Here is a 13362-nt window from a genome sequence, read left to right as displayed (position 1 = left end):
TTAAGGCTGTGAACCTCATGTCCGTCGTTTCCAGTATTTTGTCTTCTATGTTGTTTTTATGTATTTTAAAATCGTCTGTGTAATTTTCATTTCTGGAATTTAATTCGTATTCGTCTGCTAAGATATCTACAATTTTTTTTTCTATCACCAAAGATTTTGTTAATTTTGTTAGAACATGAATCTTATATGTTTGACTTTTTTCAGTGATTTTCCTTAATTTTTTCCAAACTGTACTTATAGTTGTAGAAGAAAAGGTTCCTTCATACAGGGTGTTTAGAAACTCTCCTGACAAACGAAGGCTGAAAGCTTGTAATGAACTAGTTACATGGCGCCATCTTCAAAGAGCTCTAGCTCCTTTAGGAAGCATTTTCGCACTAGACGAATAGTGTTCAATTGTCTTAAAATTATCTGAGGAATCTCCTGTCTTCGTTTGTCACCCTCTATATATCTATTATAACGTTTGCTATTGCTTATTATCTTTTTGTTACTAGCACACTTGAACTTTATGTTGTAAATGTATCACTGACTATTTTTTTAATGTTTCGTGTTTGATAAAGGGATAACTTTTTACTTGAAGTAAATATAAACGGCAAATTTTATATATTTATTAAAGTAATACAAGAATAAATTTACTAAATTATATTTGTACAATATCATAAATAATTTTCCCTATTGTCCATATTTATAGTCTTTTCCATTGAGCAACCACTTCATAAACTATCTATCACATTAGTTTAAAATTTTACGGCACAGAATACCACAGTCTGGGATCTCCAACTTTTGGTTGGAACCTTAGATTAACTCGTCTTCCTTTTTGATCATCAATATCGAAGAATGAATTCCAATCTAATAAGAAATAGAATCCGTTGGGTTTCTTTGGTGGTGGTGGCGGCAGTGTTTCAGTTTGTGTTTCCGCTTCTGAGGCTTCAGTGGATTCATCCCTGGGGCCTCCAAAAGAGTCTTCTAGATCTTTCATGTTAGGAGTTTCTGTTCCATCTGTTGATTCTGACGTCGTGGTTTCCTGTTCAGTTGAGGAAGGCGCTTCTGTAGTGGAGTTTCCTTGTTCCTTAAGTTTTTCAGTTGTTCCTTCTTCTCTTTTTACTTCATTCTTCATTAAATCTTCTTCCAAAGTTAACGGATCAGGAGCGTCTTGTTCATCTAGAGATAGAGGCTTGCCTTCAAAATCAGCGAGACTATTGTTAAGACTTTGTACTAAAACCTTTAACGTGTCTGTATCAATTTTTTGTAAATCGTCATCAGTTATAGTTCGGTTTAAATGTTCCAATTGCTTTATGACATTTGAAAGTTTGTTAAGTTTTTCTATTTCGTCTTTGGTGGCATATAAATTTTCGGATGGGTTAAATACATGTTTAGATTGTGTCGAATGCTGTTGACTCTCAGCTGGAACGTACTCTAAAACAAAAAAATATTTATTAAAAATTGCTGTTTCTACAATTTTGATCAAATTAAAAAATTTCTTTTAAGGCTGGCTGTTAAATATACATTTCTTTAGATGATGTGTTTGAAATTTTCCCACAAAAAATTACATAACTTATAGTGTCTTGTTGTTTCGAGTTTCCTAAGTGAAGAATGACGGTCAGTTTATTGATGAAAATTGTAATGTTTAATATTAGTATAAAGTACATTCGTTTACCAAATTCCCATCAGTAAACATAAACACGTGTTGATATTCGCCGTCTCATTCGTCAAGAGGCTATTAAATATAATTTATTACCTTAAGTCAGACAGATTCTCAGATGTTACAAATCCAAACTTGCCAGCATTTTAAATTCAAATTGTATCGTGTTGATTTTTAAGTTAATATATTGTGTTATATTTATGTTATAGTTATTGTTAAGTTATTTACTGGTCGTGTTATTTTTTAGAGTTTAGTTTATTTGTGATATAATGATTAAATTTCAAGAAATTATTACACTAGCAGTTTCAAAAGTAAATATTTTTAAAAATCATATGATACATAGGTCGTACATCACTACGATCTGGCTTACACGTGGTTCTATTGACGATTGGGAATTTGTAAAATGAGTACGGTTTAATAAAAAGATATGTCGGTAATTATAGTGTGGTTGCTACTAGAAATGTGTCGACTGTTAGACTTAGTTATCTATCTATATAAAAGGCTAGGACGACTGTTACAGCGCTTGTCCAGTAAGGCAACTACGCCACATAGGAAAGAAACCTGAGCTACCAACATCTGACATTTGAATCATATTTTTTTTCTAGTATTATCATCTAATCTTAATTACATTTTAATATAATTAATAATACGATTAATTTTTCGCAAAATTGCTAAAAATATTGATTGCAGTAATTTTAAAATAAGATTTAATAAACTTATGCCATGCCGATGATGCAGTACTAATTGCTGATAACGAAGATGATCTACAATGGCAGCTCCACACCTTCAATATCACAGCAAACAAACTTAATATGAGAATATCAGTAGAAAAAACTAAATGTATAGTGATCAGTAAAGAGCCGCGGAGATGCAAACTAGAAATAGACGGCAAAATTATAGAACAAGTAATGAAATTCAATTACCTAGGAGTAGAGATCACTAGTGACAGGGATAAAATAACAGAGACTACAAGGCAAGCATCAAAAGAGGCAAGAGTATGGAAAGCAAAATGAAAGTATACAAGACAACAGTAAGACCAATCCTAACATATGCAGCGGAGACAAGGACCGATACAAGAAAGACGATACAACAAATCAACAATATCGAAATGAAAGTATTTTGATCAATAGCGGGCATATCATTAAGAGACAGACAAACCAACAGAAGTATACGCGAACAATGCAAAATTCAAAATATTAACAGATGGATAAAAACAAGAAAAAAAAAACACCTGTAAAAACAACAAGCCGTATAGCAGAAGACCCATGGGAAGGCCGCCAAAAAGGTGGAAAGAGAATGTACAGTCAACAACGACTGAAACAGAATAAGAGGCAGACAAACAGGAGTAATTCTAGTCGCACGAAGAAGAAGGAGAAGAAGAAGATTTAATAAACAAAAGAAGAAGAAGAAGAACCTATAGTAATAACGCGCTCTAGTAACGTAATAACGAACTATTTACTTCTGCCGGCATTCACCAAGTACCATGCGCCATTTGTTATGAATCAATAATTTCTTATATAAATATTACATTTAAACCTGTTGTCTTAGTTCCATAAATAAATTTTGATAAAAATATGAGAAAATAAATTGTTCTGTATTGTATTTAACACACTGTGTTTAATTTATTCCAACTTACCGTCCTTATCACCAAATCCAATATCCTGTAAAATCTTTTGATACTCTTCAGGAACCATTTCTAAGTCGGACTCTTTATTTTTATGTAACGATTTCTGTTTTCTAGCGTTTCTACCCAGACCAAATCTAGCAAGTAGTTCGTGCATTTCATTTCTACTGTTATTATCTTCAGGCAGAGGTTTGAAGCCCGTGTAAGAATCTGGTTTGACTTCCGCTTTTTCTGGATTATAAGATTCGTATACTTGACTCAAATTTTCCGGTTCAGGTTCAGGTGGGTTGGGATTGGGAATGAGGCCGAAGTTCATCAAAAGATCTTTCATGTCTGGTGAAAGATTATCGACTACATCACTAACATCTAAAAAAAAAAAGAATAAATAGAAATGTAAATTAAACTGATAAAAAATTTAGGGGACTTTTACTCTAAATTTACGTCCAACTTTTCCAAAAATCTATTTTGTTTTTTACGTAAAAACATTCTTTAGTATCATAGAAATATTCTCCTAAAATTTTATTAAGAAGTTCAAAATAGAAACGAAGTTATAGCTGTATTTATAACTGTATGCACCTGAGCTATACAACTCATTTTTATACAACACTGCGCGCCTCGCTTCATCTGTGCACTTGCAACTCAACAATTGATTTCTACAAGTTGTTTTATATTATTAAAATTTATCAAAAATTATTATTGTTTTGAAAATCGGAAACAGGCCTTGATCTGGTGATCATTTAAAAGGCCGTTGAAGTAAGGGGACGCATTGAAATAAGCATAACACGAAAAGAAAACTCAAAGGTAATCAGCTTACTGCAGAAAACAATCATGAAATAGCAATGAGTTGGTCGGAAAATATCGATGAAGCTCGTATTACTCAGGCCAATAGAAGGTGCAGCGAGACATCAAAAGAGTGCAAAGTTATAAAAAAAAGTTTTGACTGACCATTAACAGCTTTCACTGGACAATGACTGCACCGAATATGCACTAGTAATCGCTAATAGAGGTCAAAAGATAAATGTGACTATTTTATTCCATAAAATTACAGTAAAACTTCTTTAATAGCGTCTTTTTTTTAAATCTACTATACCAATCTCAGTAAACCTATTTTTTTGATAGTTTATATATACGACTACTAAATAAACCTCTAAAAAGGTAAAAAAAACAGTAGTTTAGTACAGGAGTAAATTCACCCCAAAATAAGTGTTTTTAGGCATACAAAGGCCTTAAAAATTAACTTTTTAAAGATTGATTTATTAGTTTTAAGTCTCAAGACTTGGGCAGAAAAGTATCCCCCAAATTAAAATGCATCTTTTATCAAAGTATCAAAGTATTAAAGACAGTCTTTTTTGTATACCTTTTACTTTCTGTTTTTTTTTTGTACGAGCAATATCTCTCAATGCAGAAATATGGGCATAAAAAGGAAATATTACGTTCTGAAGTGTTTCAGCAAAAAAATTTACTCCTATGAAAAATGCACAATTCAAAACATATGTGTGTATAGATTCTAATTTTTCTCGAAAAAAAAAATAAAAAAGTTTTACCTGGAATTACAGTTGTGGTGGTTGTTGTAGATGTTTGCTGTGCGGCTAATAACTTTAGTGTTGCCAGTAAATTGTTTAACTGCTCATCTCCTATCTCACTATTCGGCTTTTGAGTAGGTTTATGTTTTGGTTTGTTGTGTTTCTTCGTCTTTTGTTTTAGTGCCGACTCCATATTAAGATCACTTAATACGCCTAAAATAATAGTAATGTATATATATATATATATATATATATATATATATATATATATATATATATATATATATATATATATATATATATAGTTAGTAGATTAATAGTAAGAAATAAATAAATATACTAGAAAGCTGTTTGTAGAAACTAACCAAATCACAAAAAATTAATTGTCTAGTATATTATTGTTCTTGCAGTAACATAATGTCACGATTCTTAATAAGTATTAGAAATCGAGAGACCAATCCATACAAATTTTCTTCCTACACATTATTACATCACATATTGTAAGTAGGTAATTAAGATTAATAATTGGTAAGACGTTAATGACCCAATATAAAAAATTTCTAATCTGCGGGATCCTGAAAGTCGTAGGAGAAGAAGACTAAAAAGACCTCTACAGGGAGACACTTAGGCAGGACATATCAGTAAAGGTGTTAATATTGATATGACCCACATGTGGTATACTACAACAATGAAAAATTAGTAGTCTCACCCCTTCAACCAAACTAATAATGTCACCGTTTTATTTATATGTTCCTTTATATCTATATATTTAACAATGAGTTTAATGTATACAAACAGTATGCATAACATGAAATGAAAAAGACAGTAAAGATTTGATTTTACGCACAAAGTGTCTATGTATCTGTTGATACTTATTTCGACTTAATAAGTCTCATCAGAACAGTTATTCATAGGCGTTCTCAACGTGAAAAATAAATCTTTTCTGTCTTAAGAAGCAACAATAAAATGGCTTCGTTATGGACTCAATAGCGACATCTGATAGAAAAATCGGTAAAATAGTTTCGAAACAAATTCAGATTTCTGCTTTTATCTGAACCTTCTAAAAATTGCAAGGTATAACAGACGTTGATAGAGATGTTAATAGAGACATGAGGAATCTAAAATTTGCATTCCACGACATGTCTATCAACTAAGCAGAAATCCGTAACGAATTTGTTTCTTGTACTCATACAGAGTAGATCCGAATAAAATGAAAAAGACAGTAAAGATTTGATTTCACACACAAAGCGTCTATGTATCTGTTGATACGTATTTCGACTTAATAAGTCTCATCAGAACAGTTATTCATAGGCGTTCTCAACGTGAAAAATAAATCTTTTCTGTCTTAAGAAGCAACAATAAAATGGCTTCTAAAATGGCAACTGTTCTGATGAGACTTATTAAGTCGAAATACGTATCAACAGATACATATACGCTTTGTGCGTGAAATCAAATCTTTACTGTATTTTTCATTTTATTCGGATCTACTCTGTATGAGTACAAGAAACAAATTCGTTAAGGATTTCTGCTTAGTTGATAGACATGTCGTGGAATGCAAATTTTAGATTCCCCATGTCTCTATTAACATCTTTATCATCGTCTGTTATACCTTGCAATTTTTAGAAGGTTAAGATTAAAGTAGAAATCTGAATTTGTTTCGAAACTATTTTACCGATTTAATATTCATAACGTGTATCTCACAGATAGCGTACACAGTTTGTTATTGACCTAATTTGCTAGTTTCTAATCTACACTAGACTAGCAACAATTGTTTGACTTCTACTATTTGATCCAGCTTATTGTAATGTAACATACGAATTAGATTTGTTATTCACCATATGTTTCAAACTTTCAATATTGCTCCAGATGACGACCATACTCCCAAAAGCATGTTGCCAATAGCCATCACCATTAACCTTTTTTGCCTCCTCTTTCAACTTTCCTGCGTTAAGTACCGATTACAGGGCGCCATCTTCAGCGCATTTATACGTTTATTTATGACCTAGTAACCATTGAACGACCCATGAAAAACGTTGGGTGTCAATGTGTAACAATATAACTACCTCCAAAAGATGGAAGCTAATGTAGAACAATAAAACTCACAACTTTCTTTGGAAGCCAATTCTTAGGCCTCGTCTAGCTCAGTGTCTCAGGTGTGAGAATGCCTTATCTTAGAAGTAAATCTGAACGATGAGTTTGGCTGGGACAAATAAACCAAGATATTAACTAATCATATTTATTGTAAGTACATAAAAAAAATATAAAATCAAATTTAATATTAAAAATCAAAGCAAATTTTGTCTATAAGCTTTACAAATATAAAATATAATACTGATTGTATCACTGGATAACTGGTGATGGACTTAAAGGACTGCAGAATGTAGTGGATAAATGCTGATGATGTAGTTGAATTTAATTACTTTCATCTTTAATTGGCCATTGGATTCTACTTAGCAGCAGTAGTTATTGCTTTATGGTCGACCAAGTGCTGCAGATTTCTTCAGACAAAAAGGTAGATAAAAATTAGACCAAAAAACCCAGGAAAAGATTTAATATGTAAATGCATTTTGAACTAAAGCATGCCTATTTATATATAAAGGATATTTCCCTTTTAGAATTGAAGTGTGACATGGCAGAGCAGAGTTGTCAACTGACAGACATACTGTCTATTAAAGAGGGGCACAGAAATTTATAGGATCAATGTCTGCGACTGGAATTAAATACAGGAAATATAACTTAAATAAATGAATATTGAAAATGATAAAATGGGATATTTAGTTGATTGAAGAATTGAGATAAGAACTGGACGCCAACTATTTTTAGAATAAAAATAGTAAACCAAAAGATAAAGTAAATAGATAAATCAAATAAAAAATTCCAATAAGATGTATCACGTATCTTTGCTTTGCTGCATTTTTTCCTTCTCGGACATCTGCTTGTTCTACACGGGACGTACTGCAGCTTACTAGATTATCGTACATATTCAATTAACTATTACATAAGGTCTTGAGACTTCGGCTCTCGTAAACACTCCAGGCAGATAGGCCTTTTATTTGGCATCGTATACCTGAATCTTGCGCTTTTATGTATTCCCAAGTCTTCTGTACGACTGAGAGAGCTGAACTCCGATTTCCTTATTAGAAAAACGTATCGAAATTTTTGAAATGTACATTTGTAGGAATTCGCTAAATCAAAAGAATAACAAATTCCAAAGTTCAAACAGAATGCAGAAAACAAGAGAAAAACTATCAAAGAGCGTAAACTAACGTACATTTGGCATTTAACGAGGAAAGATAGATAGAAACTCTCGGTTAATTCTTGAAGGAAAAATTCGGGGGAAAGGACCACATTCTTGGCTCAAGAACCTGCGAAGTTAACTCGGTAAAACATCGACCAAGATCGTTAGAGACGCTGTTTCACGCGTAGAAGTAGCCAATTGGATCGCCAACCTTCGAAGGGAGAGGTCGCAGTAAGAAAATACCCAGGACCCTTGTATAAGGATAAATCGAAAGTAAAATGTCAGATAGTAGTCGCTAAATGTCATACATTCCATCATCTTCCAGCTTTAATTTATCACGTCCACTACTTGACTTGGGCCTTTCTTAAACTCTCCCATTCTATACGATTTTGTGCTCTTTGTTGCCAATTTTTGGTAATACGCCTGATCTCGTCAGCCCAACGTGTAGGTGGTCTTCCTCTACTACGTTTGTCTGCTCTTGGCCTTCAATTTGTGATTTTACTTGTTCATCGTAAGTCATGCATTCTAGCTACATGGCCTGCCCAGTTCCATGTTAGTTCCGTTATGAGTTTCACATCAGCAATACTCGTCCTTCTTCATAGATCTTCGTTTCTAATTCAGTCCCGCAACGTCACTCCCAGCATAGACCGTTCCATTCGTCTCTGTGCCACTCTCAATTTCAAAGCTGTAGTCTTGGTTAGAGTCATAGTTTTCGTCCCGTAGGTCATGACCGGTAATACGCATTGGTCAAATACTTTTCTTTTGAGGGAATTGGTATATTGGCCGTAAGTGTGTCTCGCAGTTTTCCAAAGGCTGCCCAGGCTAAAGTAATTCGTCTTTGGATTTCGCATGTTTGGTTATCCCTGCTGATTCTTATTTTATGACCCAAATACGTATATTTCTCCACCAGTTCCACCACTTTATCTTGAATGGTTAAATGATTAGTTTTGGTCAAGTTTATTCTGATGCCCACCTTCGAACACGCAAAGTCCAATTAATTTAACATATCTGTGGCTTCTCCTAAATTATCTGTGACAAGGACAATGTCATCTGCGAAACGGAGATGGTTAAGCTTTTTGCCATCTATTGTTACTCCTCTGTGGTCCCACTTGACCATTTTAAAGGCATACTCTAATACCGTTATTTTTGTAAATATTGTAAATAAGTTTACTATACCTATGGTCAATCCTGCTGTCATTCCATGCTTTTATAAGGCTGTCTATTTCAATCCTGTCAAACGCTTTATGAAAATCTAGGAAAGTGAGGATAAGAGGTTTGTTGTATTCTATAGATTTGTCAATGAGTGTCTTTACTGTATGGAGGTGATCATTGGTACCATAATTTGATCGGAATCCTGCCTGCTCTCTCGGTTGGTAGAAATATCTACCAACATACATTCCATACTAATTAGAAATAAGGATGTCGAACAATAATATATAATTTATTTATATACTTCGAATATTATGGGAAACGCTAACAACTCAGGACATGTCTGTTGCTGAGTTCCGCTATTAGCCATTCTATTAGCAGATTCAATAAGAGAGGTGATAAGACGCCCTCTGTGCACAGCCTCTAGCTAGCTGTGCTGTGCTGATAAATCAAGGTAGATAATACTCAAATATCCTGTAATTCTGGCTTAAATGCTTAAACTTAAATAACAACTGCGATAAGAAGGCATCGATATTTTTCTGCCATAAAAATTGAGCTGTTATACGTTTCTAAATCGAATATAATCTAAAGTCATGGTGTAAAAAACCGTGGTGTACGTGATTCCCAATAATTGTAAGCAATATAAAAATATCACGGGTAATATCATTTACCTATATCTTTATAGGCAATAAAATATTTTTAATTTTAAATAGTAGTAATAATTTTTTAATTTGATATTAATTAAATGACATTTAATATGTATGTTATTAGCTAGATATGTCTGGAGTATAAACTATTTTTTAATTATTTTCATACCTACAACATAAATTAACTTAAATATTGTTGAGAGAAATGATTCTATTTTGCAAAAAGCAGTCTGTAAATTTTACAAATAGTTCTTTATTGTGATGGTACTTAATTATTTTTTTACCTTTTAGGTCTTCTGGAATTTCCACCATTAAAGGAATACTTCCATCCTGTTCTTTATCCTCTCCTACGGTCAAGTCGATGTCCTTTACTGGTATAAATGACACCGGCACATCTTTTTCTATATACACTTCTTTCTTCTCATCGTGAGCTCCCAAAAGGTCTTCGTTAATGATTTTTGGTGGAAGGGAAGGAGGCTGAACTATTTTTATGCCGTTACTAGGAAACATGGTGGAACTTGAACTGCTCGGAGCTTCATTTGCATGTTCATCTTCGTACCTGATTAAAAAAATCGAATAACTTTAATAGAATTGTTAAATATTTTACTACGCCTAGTATATTATATAAATAGGTAAATATGTTATAATTACAATGCAAGTAAGTAAAACCAGCAAAGTAATTGCTATCAATTGCAAGTAGTATATTGACAATGGCAAGGGTGACCTTGCCGAAACGTCGTCAAAACATTGGTTTTGTAAAAACCAAAAAGGGAAAGGTTAATGCGAGTTAATAGTAAAATAAACGTAGTATTAAGTTCTTGCTGTCGACAATTTCGGTAGCAAGAGTGTTAAATACATCGTGTTTGTCACTGTAGGGGTGGTTCACGTCAAATTTAACTAAAACAGCTTCAAATCTGGAAATTATTTTGTCGAAGTTGTATTCATCCAAATTAACACATCCCTTACATCCTTCAGCAACACTACAAAATATACTTAGCAGGAGGCCAAGTAAAACACTGTAAATATGTAATGTGTTCATAACTATTATCAACCGAAGTTTTACTTTTCCTTACGATGTATTTACCACTCTTGCTACCGAAATTGTCGACAGTAAGAACTTAATAATAGGACAAGTTGCTATCCAAGATTATGGTGAGAAAGAGAATGAAGAATTCGCAAAAAAATTCGGTATACAATCCAAAGAGGATTTACCGGCACTCAGACTTTTTGTCCAAGGAGAGGATGAACCATTTGCTTTCCATAAAAATATGTTATGGAATAACAAAAACTTGAAGAAATTCATAGTAGACCACACCAACATTTACTTAGGACTGCCAGGATGTTTGGAAATATTTGACAAATTGGCCAACAAATTTTCGAAAGCTAATAAGGACACTGTTCTTAAAGAAGCTGAGGAGGCAGTTGTAAAGTTGGATACAGATAGAGAAAGGGATATTGCTAAAACATACATCAAATTCATGAAAAAGACTATTGAGGCTGGAGAAGCTTTTATTAGCCAAAAAAAAAGGTCTAAGCAAAATAGTATCTGAAGGAAAAGTAAATGAAAAGAAGAAGAGGGAACTATCTAACCTTCTTAACATACTTAAATCATTTTGTCAAGAAGTCTCAAAGGCTGAACTCTGATGGAAGTGGATTTTACTTGCATACCTAATAGTTTTTCCAATAATGTATGTTTTTGTTCAAACTAAATGCCAAAGAGATGATACAATGTGTAAAGATTAAAATAAAGGTAGAAGGTATCGGCATATCTCGCAACACAGGGAAAAAAATATCTAATAAAATATGTATATAAGATTGAAGGCAACCCTATACAGTAAGTTTCTTTTTATGAGGATTATTTTTGTGCTATTTTAAAGTTGTGCGGTTTATATTTCATCCAAAAATTTATATCAATAACTATTAAAATTAAATATTAACTATTTACAGCCAGATGTCAGTAAAGTGAGCCTTTGCAATTCGGGGATTCCCTTGTTACATGATGTCCCTATTACATCATTGCAAGTTTCGCATTGAAAGGTATAACCTGTTATTGTTTTAAAATGATTTTTCTCTTAGCGGTGCTTCGTTTTATAATAAGTTGTTTAAAATTTAGCTGATTCTAAGTTGCAGTATAATAAGCAGCACGGTTTTTGGTTTGATTGATTTCAAGTGAGTGTGGTAAAGTTTTATTTTTCATTAGAATCTCAATTTCGTAATTTTTTTATTTCTTTTTTTAAGATTTTATTTGGCCCAATGAAGAAAAAACAACATCAAAGACAATCAATTTCATTTGAAACGAAAATTACAATTTTAGATCGCTTAGGAAACGGACAAGGATTTACGACAAATATAAAACATTTTAATTTAGGCGAATCAACTGTAAGAGCAATTAAAAAGAAAGAAGTTGCTATAAGAAAATCTATAATTTCTGATACAAAATTAAGCGTCAAATTTTCATCTGACTCAAGGAACGTATTATTATAAAGAAAAGAAACGTCATCGCAATTTGGATTAAGGAACTAATTCAAAGAAGAATTCTTGTAAGTGGTTATTTAATCCAGGAAAAAGCTCTTCAGTTTTATGAGTTAATGAAACAGTCAGAGCCACCAATTTCCACTTCCCAAGCTGGCAAAAAATTTTCAGCTAGTAAAGGATGGCTAACCGCGCTATAAAAAGAAATGCACTTTATAATATCAAGATTACAGGAGAGAGTGCTACAACAGATGAAGCAGTAGCAAAAATATTTCCACAGGAGCCAGCGAAAATTATTGAAGATGGGGACTATTGTGTCGATCAAGTATTTAACGCCGATGAAACGGGACTGTATTAGGAAAAATGCATAACCGTACTTACATCGCAAAGCATGAAAAAACTGCAAGTGGACATAAAGCAAGTAAAGATCGAGTAACATTATTACATACTTTGTAGCAGTACATCAGGAGATAAGATGTTGAAACCGCTCTTAATAAATAAATCTCTTAGACCACGATCTCCATGTCGAAGGAAACCGGATGCCATCATGTCTTTTATTGAGACAATTTGGCCTTTTTTCAATTTCTATGGCTACTCATATAATTCTTGGTTTATAGAAGTGGATGGAGGCTAAGATTCCGGATTTTGTGACCTGTATGAAGATGCTTTGTGCACCCAGAGCTTTCCTAAATCCTATTTGTGTATTAATTATGCCTTCATCTTATTTTTTTATGTATTCCATTGTGAAATACTTTAAAATTTTCTTTTTCAATACATGTCTCATTAAGGCTATGGTGCGATGTTTATTGCACTCCTTTGCATTGGCTTTTTTTGGTAAGCAGTATAAATGTCGATTGTAGGATTGTAGCCAATCTTTATGTATTATAAATGCTTTATATATGGTATTACATAGATCCAAAAGAAGATCAATACCTTCAGTATCCACAATTTTGTTTTAATTCGATGTGAACTTCATCAGATCCGGGAGATTTACCACTTTGGCTTACCTCACTGCATATTTCATTTCTTCTCGTATAATGTCAGGCCCAGTATCATCTTTAAATTCTTTT

General features: G+C 32.9%; 1 protein-coding gene and 1 pseudogene across 1 annotated transcript in view; one reads left to right on the top strand and one right to left on the bottom strand.

The window, feature by feature from the left end:
• Positions 1-589: 589 nt before the first annotated feature.
• LOC140440117 (uncharacterized) overlaps positions 590-13362 on the bottom strand; it is a 352003-nt gene continuing 339230 nt past the window's right edge. The window contains exons 4-7 of the mRNA XM_072530403.1: positions 10105-10379; positions 4808-4999; positions 3276-3629; positions 590-1413 (exon numbers count right to left, since the gene is read on the bottom strand). Of these exons, the coding sequence (XP_072386504.1) occupies positions 743-1413; positions 3276-3629; positions 4808-4999; positions 10105-10379 (1492 nt within the window). The 3' untranslated portion in view covers positions 590-742. The remainder of the gene's footprint in view (positions 1414-3275; positions 3630-4807; positions 5000-10104; positions 10380-13362) is intronic.
• On the top strand, positions 10473-11561 carry LOC140438030 (endoplasmic reticulum resident protein 29-like; annotated as a pseudogene).

This window comes from Diabrotica undecimpunctata, chromosome 4 (genome assembly GCF_040954645.1).
Source record: "Diabrotica undecimpunctata isolate CICGRU chromosome 4, icDiaUnde3, whole genome shotgun sequence".
NCBI lineage: Eukaryota > Metazoa > Arthropoda > Insecta > Coleoptera > Chrysomelidae > Diabrotica > Diabrotica undecimpunctata.
The sequence above is the reverse complement of the archived record's forward strand: the minus strand, read 5'-3'. Positions and strand labels throughout refer to the sequence as shown.